The 12,738-nt window shown below is 43.6% G+C and overlaps 2 protein-coding genes across 5 annotated transcripts in view; one reads left to right on the top strand and one right to left on the bottom strand.

Moving 5' to 3' along the window:
• RPS6KA5 (ribosomal protein S6 kinase A5) overlaps window positions 1-5,662 on the bottom strand; it is a 58,493-nt gene extending 52,831 nt beyond the window's left edge. Inside the window, exon 1 of the mRNA XM_084840785.1 lies at window positions 5,451-5,662. Within this exon, the coding sequence (XP_084696911.1) occupies window positions 5,451-5,526 (76 nt within the window). The 5' untranslated portion in view covers window positions 5,527-5,662. The remainder of the gene's footprint in view (window positions 1-5,450) is intronic.
• A 472-nt stretch (window positions 5,663-6,134) lies between these two features.
• The window catches only part of DGLUCY (D-glutamate cyclase), a 46,229-nt gene continuing 39,625 nt past the window's right edge, over window positions 6,135-12,738 (top strand). Inside the window, exon 1 of one of the 4 annotated variants that reach the window (XM_084840767.1) lies at window positions 6,135-6,228. The gene's annotated coding sequence lies outside the window, so the exon portion shown is untranslated. The remainder of the gene's footprint in view (window positions 6,229-12,738) is intronic. The other 3 variants (XM_084840749.1, XM_084840724.1, XM_084840757.1) reach the window with 3 other exon arrangements.

Below are 12,738 nucleotides of genomic sequence, written 5' to 3'. Positions count from 1 at the left end.
ACCTTGGAACACACACAAAATTGGAAGTGATTAAGATTATTAATTTACTTTAAACATCTGTGAGACGATATAGGTTGGATCCAAAGGTTCCATTCCATGAAAAGAAGGAGCTTCTGTGAGTGGAATGGGTCCTTCTGTCTATAGAAGCTCCTTCTGTTCACAGAATAGAATCTTTGGATCCAACCCATACATTCTGATCCCAATATATTGTTACTTATATAGCAGCATCCCTGTATATTTAAAGATCATGGAATAGAATACATAAGGAGAAGTTGGGGTAGGATAGAATACACATTCCTCTGCAAAGAAGGCCAGATGGGAATGTGCATATTACCCTACATATTCTATGCAGGGACAATGCAGCTCAGATTGGATGGCCTGTATCCAAACCTCAGAAAACTGAACCTACATCCAGAATAACATATATGTATGCCAACAGACATTTGCAGTATCATGCAGTGCCAACTTATGGACTCAAAGGGCAGGTCTCTGGATCAACCCCCCTATCGATATGTGATTAAGGGAGCAATCCTATTCAGATAGGTGGCTGACTCCGAACTCGGAGGCGACCACCTATCCAGTGCAGGGCAAAAGAAGCATGGAGGGGATCATTCCCTCCGCACTTCTCCTGCCCTGCATTTTCGGCTAGACAGCTGATTGCAGCTGTCTTGCCATGGGAGGGCTGAGTGGGGGAGGATGCCGCTGTACGACACATTGGATGTGTCGTACAGGCATTTCCGCCCCCGGAACACCCCTTTTCAGCCGCTCCACACTCTTCTTGCGAGCACGGAGGATGGGGCTGTTCTGTGCTGCCTCGGAGGCAGCATGGAAGTGGCAGAAGGTCAGTTCCCAGAAAACCAGATATCCTATGACCGTCTAGCCGCTGTCTAGCGGCCATAGGATTGCTCCCTAAACCTACTGCAATTTGTAGATATAGAGTAACTGTTCATACTGCACAGAACTCTTTACCACATGCCAAAGGCACTTGCTAAACATGGGCACCTAAATTTACTTTTTCAGAAACTTGGGACTTCTTGAACAATATACATATGATGTTCAAAAACATTCCTGCCACTGTGTTAAAGCAAAATAACTTTTTAAAACCCTGAAATTCATTTAATGAACATACAATACAAGACGTACTTGTACAACATAACAATGTACAGAACAACAATATGCTTATTCAGTTCTTATGTAGATGTATATGCTGATAAAGAAGTTGAATGGCTGATCCAGCCAACAAGGTTAACAATAGAATCTTCTTATGCCTTTTTTGTCTACTATATCTATACAGAATTCGTCATCTGTGGTCATTTATATATTATTATTTTGAAAACTGGCAATTTAAGGATCATGTAAGAAAACAAGTTGCATTTCATTTTTGTCCTTCGCATGGCATTATACAAACAGAAACTAAAACTGTGGGAGGTAAGCATTTCAATATTTTATAAAATAAGAAAATACTGAAACTGCAATCTGCAATCTATACACATTAGCTATCAAAAACACCCTCATTCCACTCTGTTGCACAACTAAGGCCAACTGCAGTTTCTTCATATAATCAATACATCTGAATACTTAGAGCAAGATGTTTAACGCTGCTCATGGAGGCTCCTGATCTACAACATTTTTCCTGCCCTGATATTTTCTTGAATCAAAATCTACTCATAACAAAGGCAAAATGAGGGGTCTCCTGGATTATGCTTAAAGATACAATCCTATACTCACTTACCTGGGAGTAAGTCCCATATCACTCAGTGGGATTTAGTTCTGCATATAGGTGCATAGGATTGTGCTACAAATCATGCAATAGTTTCCTGTTCTTTTGTGATGTAGCCACTGAGACTACATCATATGTCAAGCAAGGAATTTTAGGGAATTCTTTCCCTGACATAGATTGATGTGTTATTTGTCATGTTGTTGACTTCCACTCATGTGACAGGACTTTCTCCTCCTTCCTCTCACTGGCAGCCCCCTGCACTCACGTCAAAATCTGCTCTGGAGGGCCCCTGAATCCCCCAGATTAGATTTTGAGGGTGCATAGCAGGCTACAAGGGGGAGGGTAAATTGCCCCCTCCCCATTCTGGTGAAAGAAGAAGTTTTGTTGGCGGGATGACTTCAGTGGATACCACCATTTGCAGTATCTTATCTGAGTTGTTTGCAAAAATCGCTTTTTAAAAATAGGAAGAATTCTTTTTAAATCATACATCACTCTGCAGGCAGGTAAATCCATTAGCATCATCCAAACCTTTTCCTTCAAAAAAATTAGAAAAGAAATTAGATAGTACCCAACTTAGGTATACACACACAGTTTCCATCGCAGCTGAAGCACTAGTACATCAACTTCCATCCTTAACATTCTGAATTAAGGTATTTTATGTTCCAAAATCTTCACAGCGCATTAAATATAATTGTCAAGCAATGTGGAGGTTTGCAGAGCCAAATAACAACATCAAAATATATGATCTGATAAAGTAATAAGAGAGATTGTAACATAAAAGCTAGATACTTGAAACTTGGCATACATAGTGAGGGGACCCTAGGGGTGTGCACCTCAGGGTTATTTTGTTTTAAAATGCATTAATTAATTTTAATTTTAATGTGTACATCTGGTTGAAGCCTGCAGTAACATCTTCAGCTACTAGGAGCAGACTTCCCTAACTAGCATATAGCTTAGCAGCCTGTAGAGTTGGAAGCCATGGGAGAATAGTAGGCCGAGGGACCATTATATGCCTGCCCCCTCCCCACTGCTGAAGGGCAGTCCCCCTCAGGGGAATGGAGTAGACAGACCACTCCTTTAGGGGGCTATAGTGGTGTTCCATGGCATGGGCTATGCCTAGGAGTGCCAATGGGCATGCCTTCTCTCAGACAGGGCGGGGACAATGTGTCCAGCTCTTGACAGCTGTGTACATTTGCTTGAAAGCTTCACTGTATCTAATTAAGGACTATTCCAACCATTGCGAAGCTGGGTATATTCACTAGTAAATAAGTATTTGGAAATACATCTGGACCTGAATTCACCTTCTTCTGAAACTGTGTACAGGATTGCAGCCTTCACACACTATGCTTAAAAATGGTTACACATTTTTAGTTACATGGTAACATGTGATATACTAGTTTAATACATAAGCTAGTGTTTTAACTTATTAAAAAATAAGACATCCTCAATTTCTGAAAATGTGAATAGAGTCAGACTGAACCACTTAGGTAAGCTCTCCCTTTTTTTTCCTGAATTATTGATCTATTAACTCTATTGTCTCTCCAGCATTTCAGGTTTCTATGTCTGATAGAGAACAGTCTCTTCAGTATCTTATAATGAATGGTTGATTTCAAGGGTTGAATTCCATTGACAGAAGGTATCTTTTTTTGAACTGAAGCTCTTTTAATTCATTGAACAGATCCTTTGGATCCAACCTAATGGCCACATTTCTGGTGTGCTTGCACATCACATTTGAGAGAAGAGGGCAGGCACAAGCCTTGCTTTCGGTTCATTCATGTCACGCTAAACCATTTTTTAACATGATGTTATTGCTTTGTTCTAATTTAAAACAGCAAAGAGTTATACTGAAATTTCAAAAAGTAATCCCATAAGTATGAACCCCTTTCGAGTACCTGTTTGTATATTAAAATAATCTAGCAGAGAGTCCATTAACTGAAAACCTTGTTTAAATAATTCTGTCCTATATCTTACTTTTAGGTGCTTATGGGTGCTGGCTGGGGAACGCTGGGAGCTGTAGGACTTCTTTTCTGTCTAAAGATGCATAGGATTCACCATTATGAAATGTTTGATATTATTGTATAAATAATTCTAATTTATTTCAAAAATGGTTCATCAAAATTAAACCTTGTCCAACAGGCCAAACGAAATCTGTATACGGTCTATTACTTCCCAAGTATTACAAGAGAGTTTACATCAAGGAATTAAATCTGTTAAATCAGTATTTATATGTTTGGCTACAACTGGTTTTAACTGAGATGCAAGAATTTGTCAACATCTTATTTTTGTTCAATGATATGAAACAAAATAAGATGCAAATCTGCACTATCTTTTCCTGATTTTACCATCAGGACAATCTTCCCATCTTTACATGTTTCAAGGAATTTATGCATCTCTTGTAACGTATCTACCAGTTATTTCTTTAGAATGTCCACAATGCTTTATTATAGTCAGTTACAAAGCTATCTAGGCCAGAGTTTTAAGTGGGATTTAGAGCGCAGTCCTATGCATGTTTAGATAGAAAAAGGTTTTACAATTCCCAGCATGCCCCAGCAAGCATGGCTGGCTGGGGCAAGCTGGGAATTGGAGGACTTTTTCCTGTTGATACATGCACAGGATTGCAACTTTAATTATTTTAAGGTGCAATCTTATGCACATTTAGACAGAAAAAAGTCCTACAAATCCCAAGTCCAGCAAGGTTGTCTGGGGCACGTTGGGAGTTGTAGGACTTTTTTCTGTCTAAACGTGCACAGGATTGCACCCTTATAGCATTAACTATAAGAGATTAACTTAACAGAGAGCTTCGGCTATTGGGCGGTATAGAAATGAAATAAATGAAATAAATAAATAAATAAACTGCTTCACTGTCTGTAATACATGGCTGTAATAAATGAAATAGTAAGTACTGGTTCACATACTATGAAGTTCAGAAGTTACTTTCCATTAAATGACTCGAGCTGCCCTCAAAGCTTTTTTCCCTTTTTCTTGTTTTTTTAAACCACCGCAACTTAACAACATTAAGGAGGGGGTGTGAGAAAACAGCTGATTTTCTCTGCAACGTGCTCATTGTTGCCCTGACTAGAGCTATACCGTATAAACAACAATTAACACCACAAGAGGATAAACAATAAAAGTACAGCATTTGGGGCAACAGAAGAAGCGGGGGAAACTAGAAAAATGTCCATGCCCTGGACCAGCACCAGCTGCATAAAGACAGTCACAAAATGCAGAGACAAGGGGATGCAGGTGTCTTGCTCTCCAGGCACCAAAGCGCCCGTCTCCGCTCCCCCAGTAGGATTCATCCCTGACTGACACATCGCGCCTTCCTCCCGCTGTCGTCCCGCACACCCCACCCAAGCCATTTTTCCTCGTCCACCGCTGCCGCTTTCCCAGACCCTCTTCCGCCGCTCCCCCGTTCTCCTCCGAGTCCTTCTCCCGGCCCCAGTCGCCGCCCCTTCCTCAGCCCGTCAACAACGTCCTCCTTGAGCGCCTCAGCGACCCACTCAGTCGGCCCCCGAGGCTCCCCTCTCCCCCCGACCTGCCCCAGAGCAGCCCCCTCGCACGCAGCCACGTCGCCTCAGCTCCTTCCCTCCCCGGGACATTCCGACCCTCAGGACCCGACCCCACCCTAACCTCCCCCTGCCCCGTTTCACGAGGCTCCTCGCGCACACTCCCCGCTGGCCCCTCGCCCTCCATCCTCGCCAGCACCCTCGTTATGGGCTGGCACACTCACCGTTCTTCAGCTCATGCTTGACGGTGAAGAGAGACCGCTCCCGTTCTTCGGCGGGGCGCTCGGAGGGCCCCTCCATTTCCTCACAGGAACTCCCCTCACTCCTCTCCTTCCCTCTCCCCTCAGCGCCAAGGGGGGGGGGAGAGGTACAGAGGCTTCGTGTCACCGCCGCCCAAATCCCAGGGCGATGTTATTTCTCAAGAAACGTATTCCATGTTTTGAGCGTTGTTTTTTTTTTTTAATATAATAATAATAATAATAATAATAGCGCCTACGTTATGCGCTAATTTTAACACTGCCCCCTTGGCCACCCCGACCCTTCAGACCTCCTCTCATTCACCCACCGTCCCCCATTCCTGGGGTGGGGGGGGAGAGAAAATGCTCCCAAACGGGCAGGGAGGAGAAACAAGGGGGGGAGGGAGAAGAGGCTGTAACAGCGAAGAGATTCTATCCACTTCCCCCCCCCTCCTCTCACTGAAGCTCTGAGAGAAGGAGGGGGGCGAATCGAGCACTCATTGGCCCGCGAGACTACACACCACGCCGACGGTTGGCCAGCGACCGTTGCATGTTACCTCCCCTCTGTCCGCCAAAAGGCCCGCGCGCTCATTGGTTCAATTCCCGCGCCAATCGGTCGCGCTGCCTCTATCAGGAGCCTCTGCCTTTCCCTCCCATCCAATTTACCTTCTTCCCACTTGCAAGTAAATATTTTGCTCCCGCCTCTTGGGTGGGACGAGGCTGGAACGAGACAGATAGCCTGCTGCTTAAACACGTAGAACAGACGGTGAGTGACTGGACCTCTTGACGCTGGCGCCGCGTGGGGGGGTCTCTCGAAGATGTTGCCTCTCGTTGTTGTTCTTCCAACAGTATTTTTTTTTTTATTATTAAAGACATTGGGCACCACCACCACCACCCGTTTGCAAGGGGCAGAACAGGAACGGCAGAACCCACTTTCTGGGTTATTTTTTTTTACCAGTCCCGGAAATGGTATTACATCTGCTGCAGCAAAATCAGTATGGTCTTCTGGCACCTTAAAAGAACGATCCTATGCGTGTTTAGCCGGAAAAAAGTCTTGAAAGCTTGGCTGGCTAAGGAATGCTGGGAGTTGTAGGACTTTCTTCTGTCTAAATATGCATAGGATCGCCCCCTTAACAAATTTATTGTGGCATAAGCTTTCGTGGACTATAGTCAACTATAATGGACTACAGTTGACTGTAGTTCACAAACGTTGGTACAACATTACATTTGTTAGTCTTTAAGGTTCCACAGACTCTCTGTTGAGAGTCATCACTGCACAGTTCAAACGTTTCTAGAACAACCCTGGCCTTAGGATAACCAGAAATGGCAAAACTGATGTTAAACTTACCCCACTCAAAAGCTGAAGTTCAGAGAATATCTTTAATACTGGGCTATGAGAGCTGTGATGTATTTGCCAAAGTTGCTGATTTATCTTGAGCAGGGGAACTAGTGACCCTTTGAAAAATTTTCTGACTTGCATGATGCAACCCCTTGGTTAGAATTGTATGATGAAAGAATTGGCTATTAAATGCTTCTGAGAATTCTCTAGATAGTTATGCCCTAGAAGATAGTTATAGAGAAGATCCTGGGCTCAGACAAAATGAAGTTTGAAAGTGATTTCTGAAAACCCAAAGGGAAAGTAAGTTTTGTTTACATTGCATGGATCAGTTCATTAGCAGATGCTTATAGGGACTGTTACATTTTATGTGTGTGGCTACATTTGGTACATATTCTAACATCAGATTAAAATACCTACAGTTCTGGCCACCACACCTAAAAAGGATATTGTAGAGCTGGAAAAAGTACAGAAAAGGGCAACTAAAATGATCAAGGGGCTGGTTCATCTCCTGTATGAGGGAAGGTTACAAGTTACAACAGCTGGGAATTTTAGCTTGGAAAGAAAGGGGGTGAGGGGAGACATGATAGAAGTTTACAAAATTATACATGGTGTGGAGAATGTGGATTGTTGTTCAGTCATGTCCAACTCTTCGTGACCCCATGGACCATAGCACACCAGGCCTTCCTGTCCTCCGCTCTCTCCCGGAGTGTGCTCAAGTCCATATTCATTGCATCGGTGATGCTATCTAGCCATCTCATCCTCTGCCGTCCCCATCTCCTTTTGCCTTCAATCTTTCCCAGCATCAGTGTCTTTTCCAGGGAGTTTTCTCTTCACATTAGGTGGCCAAAATATTTGAGCTTCAGCTCCAGTATCTGTCCTTCCAATGAGCGGTCAGGGTTGATTTCCTTTAGGATGGACTGATTTGACTTCCTTGCAGTCCAGGGGACTCGTAAGAGTCTTCTCCAGCACCACAGTTCGACGGCATCTGTTCTTCAGCACTCAGCCTTCCTTATAGTCCAGCTCTCACAGCCATACCTTGCTACTGGGAAAACTATAGCTTTGATTATACAGACCTTTGTCAGCAAGGTGATGTCTCTGCTTCTTACTATGCTGGTTAGGGTTGCCATAGCTTTCCTCCCAAGGAGTAAGCGTCTTTTAATTTCATGGCTACAGTCACCATCTGCGGTGATCTTGGAGCCCAAGAAAGTAAAATCTGTCACTGCTTCCATTTCTTCCCCTTCTATATGCCAGGAAGTGATGGGGCCAGATGCCATGATCTTAGTTTTGTTAATGCTGAGTTTCAAACCAGCTTTTGCACTCTCCACTTTCACCCTCCACAAGAGCTCTTTAGATCCTGTTCTCTTTCTGCCATTAGGGTGGTATCGTCTGTGTATCTGAGGTTGTTGATAATTCTCCCGGCAATCTTAATTCCGACCTGTGATTCATCCAGCCCAGCGTTTCTCATGATGTACTCTGCATATAAATTAAATAAGCAGGGCGACAATATACAGCCTTGTCGTACTCCTTTCCCAATTTTGAACCAATCGGTTGTTCCATGTCCGGTTCTTACTGTTGCTTCTTGACCCTCCTACAGGTTTCTCAGGAGACAGGTAAGGTGGTCTGGTACTCCCATCTCTTTATGAATTTGCCACAGTTTGTTGTGAGACACACAATCAAAGACTTTAGCGTAGTCAATGAAGCAGAAATAGACGTTTTTCTGGAATTCTCTTGCTTTCTCCATGATCCAGCCAATATTGGCGATTTGATCTCTAGTTCCTCTGCCTCTTCGAAACCCAGCTTGTACTTCCGGTAGTTCTCTACCTTCTGCTGAATCCTGTTGAAGGCTAGCTTGTAGGATGTTGAGCATAACCTTGCTGGCATGTGAAATGAGCGCAATTGTACGCTGTAGCTTGAACACTCTTTGGCATTGCCCTTCTTTGGAATTGGAATGTAAACTGACCTTTTCCAGTCTTGTGGCCACTGTTGAGTGTTCCAAATTTGTTGGCATATTGAGTGCAGCACTTTAACAGCATCATCTTTTAGGATCTTAAATAGCTCAGCTGGAATACTGTCATCTGTGCTAGCTTTGTTGTTAGTCATGCTTCCTAAGGCCCACTTGACTTCACTCTAGAGGATGTCCGGCTCAAGTTCAGTGACTGCACTATCATGGCTATCAGGGACATTAAGATCTTTCCTGTGTAGTTCTTCTGTGTATTCTTTCCACCTCTTCTTAATTTCATCTGCTTCTGTTAGGTCCCTGCCTTCTTTGTCCTTTATCATGCCCGTCTTTGCACAAAACGTTCCCTTGAGATCTCTGATTTTCTTCAAGAGATCTCTAGTCTTTCCCATTCTATTGTTTTTCTCGATTTCTTTGCATTGTTCATTTAAGAAGGCCTTCTTGTCTCTCCTTGCTGTTCTCTGGAACTCTGCATTCAGTTGGATATATCTTCCCCTTTCTCCCTTGCTTTTCGCTTCCCTTCTTTCCTCAGCTACTTGTAAAGCCTCCTCAGACAGCCACTTGGCTTTCTTGCATTTCTTTTTCTTTGGGATGGATTTCGTTGCTGCCTCCTGAACAATGTTACGGACCTCCGTCCATAGTTCCTCAGGCACTCTGTCTATCAGGTCTAATTCCTGAAATCTATTCCTCACCTCCACGGTATATTCATAAGGGATATGATTGAGGTCATACCTGAATGGTTTAGTGTTTTTCCCTACGTTCTTCAATTTCAGCCGAAATTTTGCAACAAGAAGCTCATGATCTGAGCCACAGTCAGCCCCAGGTCTTGTTTTTACTGACTGTATAGAGCTTCTCCATCTTTGGCTGCAAAGGACATCATCAATCTGATTTCGATATTGACCATCTGGTGATGTCCATGTGTACTGTTGGAAAAGAGTGTTTGCTATGATCAGTGTGTTCTCTTGGCAAAACTCTATTAGCCTTTGTCCAGCATCATTTTGTACACCAAGGCCATGCTTGCCTGTTATCCCGGTGATTTCTTGACTTCCTACTTTAGCATTCCAATCCCCTATGATGAAGAGGACCTCTTTTTTTGGTGTTAGTTCTACAAGGTGCTGTAGGTCTTCATAGAACCAATCAACCCTAGCTTCTTCGGCATCAGTGGTTGGGAATTACTGTGATGTTGAATGGTTTGCCTTGGATTCATACTGAGATCATTTTGTCATTTTTGAGATTGTACCCCAGTACTGCTTTTCCCACCCTTTGGTGACTGTGAGCACTACTCCATTTCTTCTAAGGGATTCTTGCCCACAGTAGTAGATATAATGGTCACCTGAATTAAATTCGCCCATGCTTGTCCATTTTAGTTCGCTGATTCCCAAGATGTCGATGTTCAATCTTGCTACCTCATGTTTGACCACCTCCAGCTTACCTTGATTCATTGATCTCCAGGTTCCTAAACAATATTGTTCTTTACAGCATCGGATTTTCTTTTCACCACCAGACACATCCACAGCTGAGTGTCCTTTCGGCTTTGGCTCAGCTGATACACTCTTTCTGGCGCTACTTGGAAATTCCCTCTGCTCTTCCCCAGTAGTATATTGGACACCTTCCGACCTGAGGGGCTCATCTTCCGGCGTCATATCTTTTAGCCTTGTGATACGTTCCATGGCAAGAATACTGGAGTGGGTTGCCATTTCCTTCTCCAGTGGACCACATTTTGTCAGAACTCTCCACCATGACCTGTCCGTCTTGGGTGGCCCTGCACAGCATAGCTTATGGCTTCACTGAGTTACGCAAGCCCCTTCACCACAACAAGGTAGTGATCCATGAAGGGGAGAATGTGGATAGAGAGATATTTTTCTCCCTCTCTCATACTACTAAAAGCCAGGGTCATCCCATGAAGGTGATTAGTGGGAGATTCAGGACAGATAAAATGAAGTACTTCTACACACAGCGTATAGCTGAACTATGGAATTCACTACCACAAGATGTAGTGATGGCCACCAATTTGGGTGGCTTTAAAAGGGGGTTAAATTCCTGGAGGAAAATGCTATCAGGGGCTACTAGTCCTGATGATTATGTGCTACTTCCAGTATCAGAGGTAGTATGCCTATGTACACCAGTTGCTACAGAACATGGGCAGGAGGTTGCTGCTGTACTTGTGTCCTGCTTGTGGGTTCCTGGTCAACAGCTGGTTGGCCAGTACATGAACGGAATGCTGGGCTAGATGGACTCTTGGTCTGATCCAGCATGGCTTTTCTTATGTTCAGTTAAGCTTCTTACTTTTTAAAGAAATATCTTAGAATCATATATCCACTACTGCTTTGCATTGAGCCTTATCTCATCCTGAAGCCACAGACTCTATATGAAATTTTACAAGTAATCTAGAGGAAGTTATGCATTTCTCTTTAGCATTGCAATATCCTGTTGACTGGCAAACCAGATCTCTAGTAATTCTTCTGGCGCAATCACAGGCATTTATTGCAAGTGCTTTCCTGTACTCTGTGTAAAGCAAATGGGGTTGGATAGCTCCAGCCCACTTGCCTCTAAACATAAAGCAAAATCCCTTTTCAGTTGTTTCTTGTCAGGACAGGAATTCCCTTGGTGTACAAGGGAGCAACAGAGGCTTTTTTCCATCAACCTTGTTCCTTCCCCTCCCCATTCCAGAAACAAAAATCACCTTGAATTGAACTTCTGAATAATGTAGACCTTCGCAGCAGTATTAGAACAAAGGAAGAGCCCCTGTGTACCAGTTCTGACTGAGACCATGGTGTTTGGACTCATGCTGCTTCACCTCTGTGCAACTAAGCCTACAACTGGGCTTCTTAAGAAAGTTTTTATTAGGCTTTAGAGGGAAATGATTCAAAGAAAAAGTAAAAAAAAAAAGAAAGCAATAGTGACATAACAAAAACAACGTTAAGGGAAGAAAGACATCTCGATTTGATCAAAGCAAAATTAAGAAACTAATCCTCAAGCAAAATAGGCATTAATTTCAGGGCAGGATGTCTGTCTAGAACTGCAAGTGAAAATACGACAACCTAGGAACAACAGGATCCATATTAAGATCAGAAATAAATGCGTGCTATGAATGTAAAAGTCCTCAGGCTTAGGCAGACTCCATGTCAACTTTGAATATTGTGTCAACTTTTTGAGCAAGGCAACTCTCCAGATCTGCTTATACCATTGTTCAACTGAGCTGACTACTAGCTATTTCCAGTGTCACATGAGAACATAAGAAGAGCCCTGCTGGATCAGACTAAAGGCCTATCTAGTCCAGCAACTGGTTGCCGTCAGCAGCCAACCAGATGCCCATGAGAAGCTCACAGGCTTGAGATGAGAGCAACAGCCATCTCCCATTGTTGTTTCCCAGCAATCAGGGTTGGCCCTCCCATGGGACAGGGTGAAGCCTTCACCTTTGGTGGCAGAGTGGGAAGAGTGGCAAATTGTGCCATTGCTCCCACAACCTCCAGTGGGTGCTCTGGAAAGTCCCACCAGCTGCTCTCCCACTGTGGCATTTGCCATGGTGGAAGAGCAGGGCCAGTGGGGCACTCTGGAACAGCCACCAGCCCCCTGTTTCGCTCTGAGGGGATAATTTGGTGTTATCAGTGACTGCTCACTCCTAACTCCAGATCATTAATCAACAAGTTAAAAAGTGCTGGTCCCAATACAGATCCTTGGGGAACCCCACCTCTTACACCACTTCCATCCACAATGTCACCATCAGAAAAATACATCTTTATGGAGAAGGCAGTTGTTGAAAAGCAGTAATAGAGCCATTTTAAGGCTAGATCATATGTCTGCTTTGGTAATTTTAGATATTTCACCAAAAATTGCCTCCCAGAATTTAGTCACCACTAGACAAGTCTACCACATTTGGACATATGCCCCATGAGCCTTGGATCCCTACCAGCTTAGGAGATATCTCTGCACATGTGGTGAAGTCCTGTTGGTGTCAGACATCTCCTATGTATTTTTTA

This window comes from Heloderma suspectum, chromosome 1 (genome assembly GCF_057233095.1).
Source record: "Heloderma suspectum isolate Gila_16-S chromosome 1, 16-S_ref, whole genome shotgun sequence".
Taxonomy (NCBI): Eukaryota; Metazoa; Chordata; class Lepidosauria; order Squamata; family Helodermatidae; genus Heloderma; species Heloderma suspectum.
This window is presented reverse-complemented; position numbering and strand designations above follow the sequence as displayed.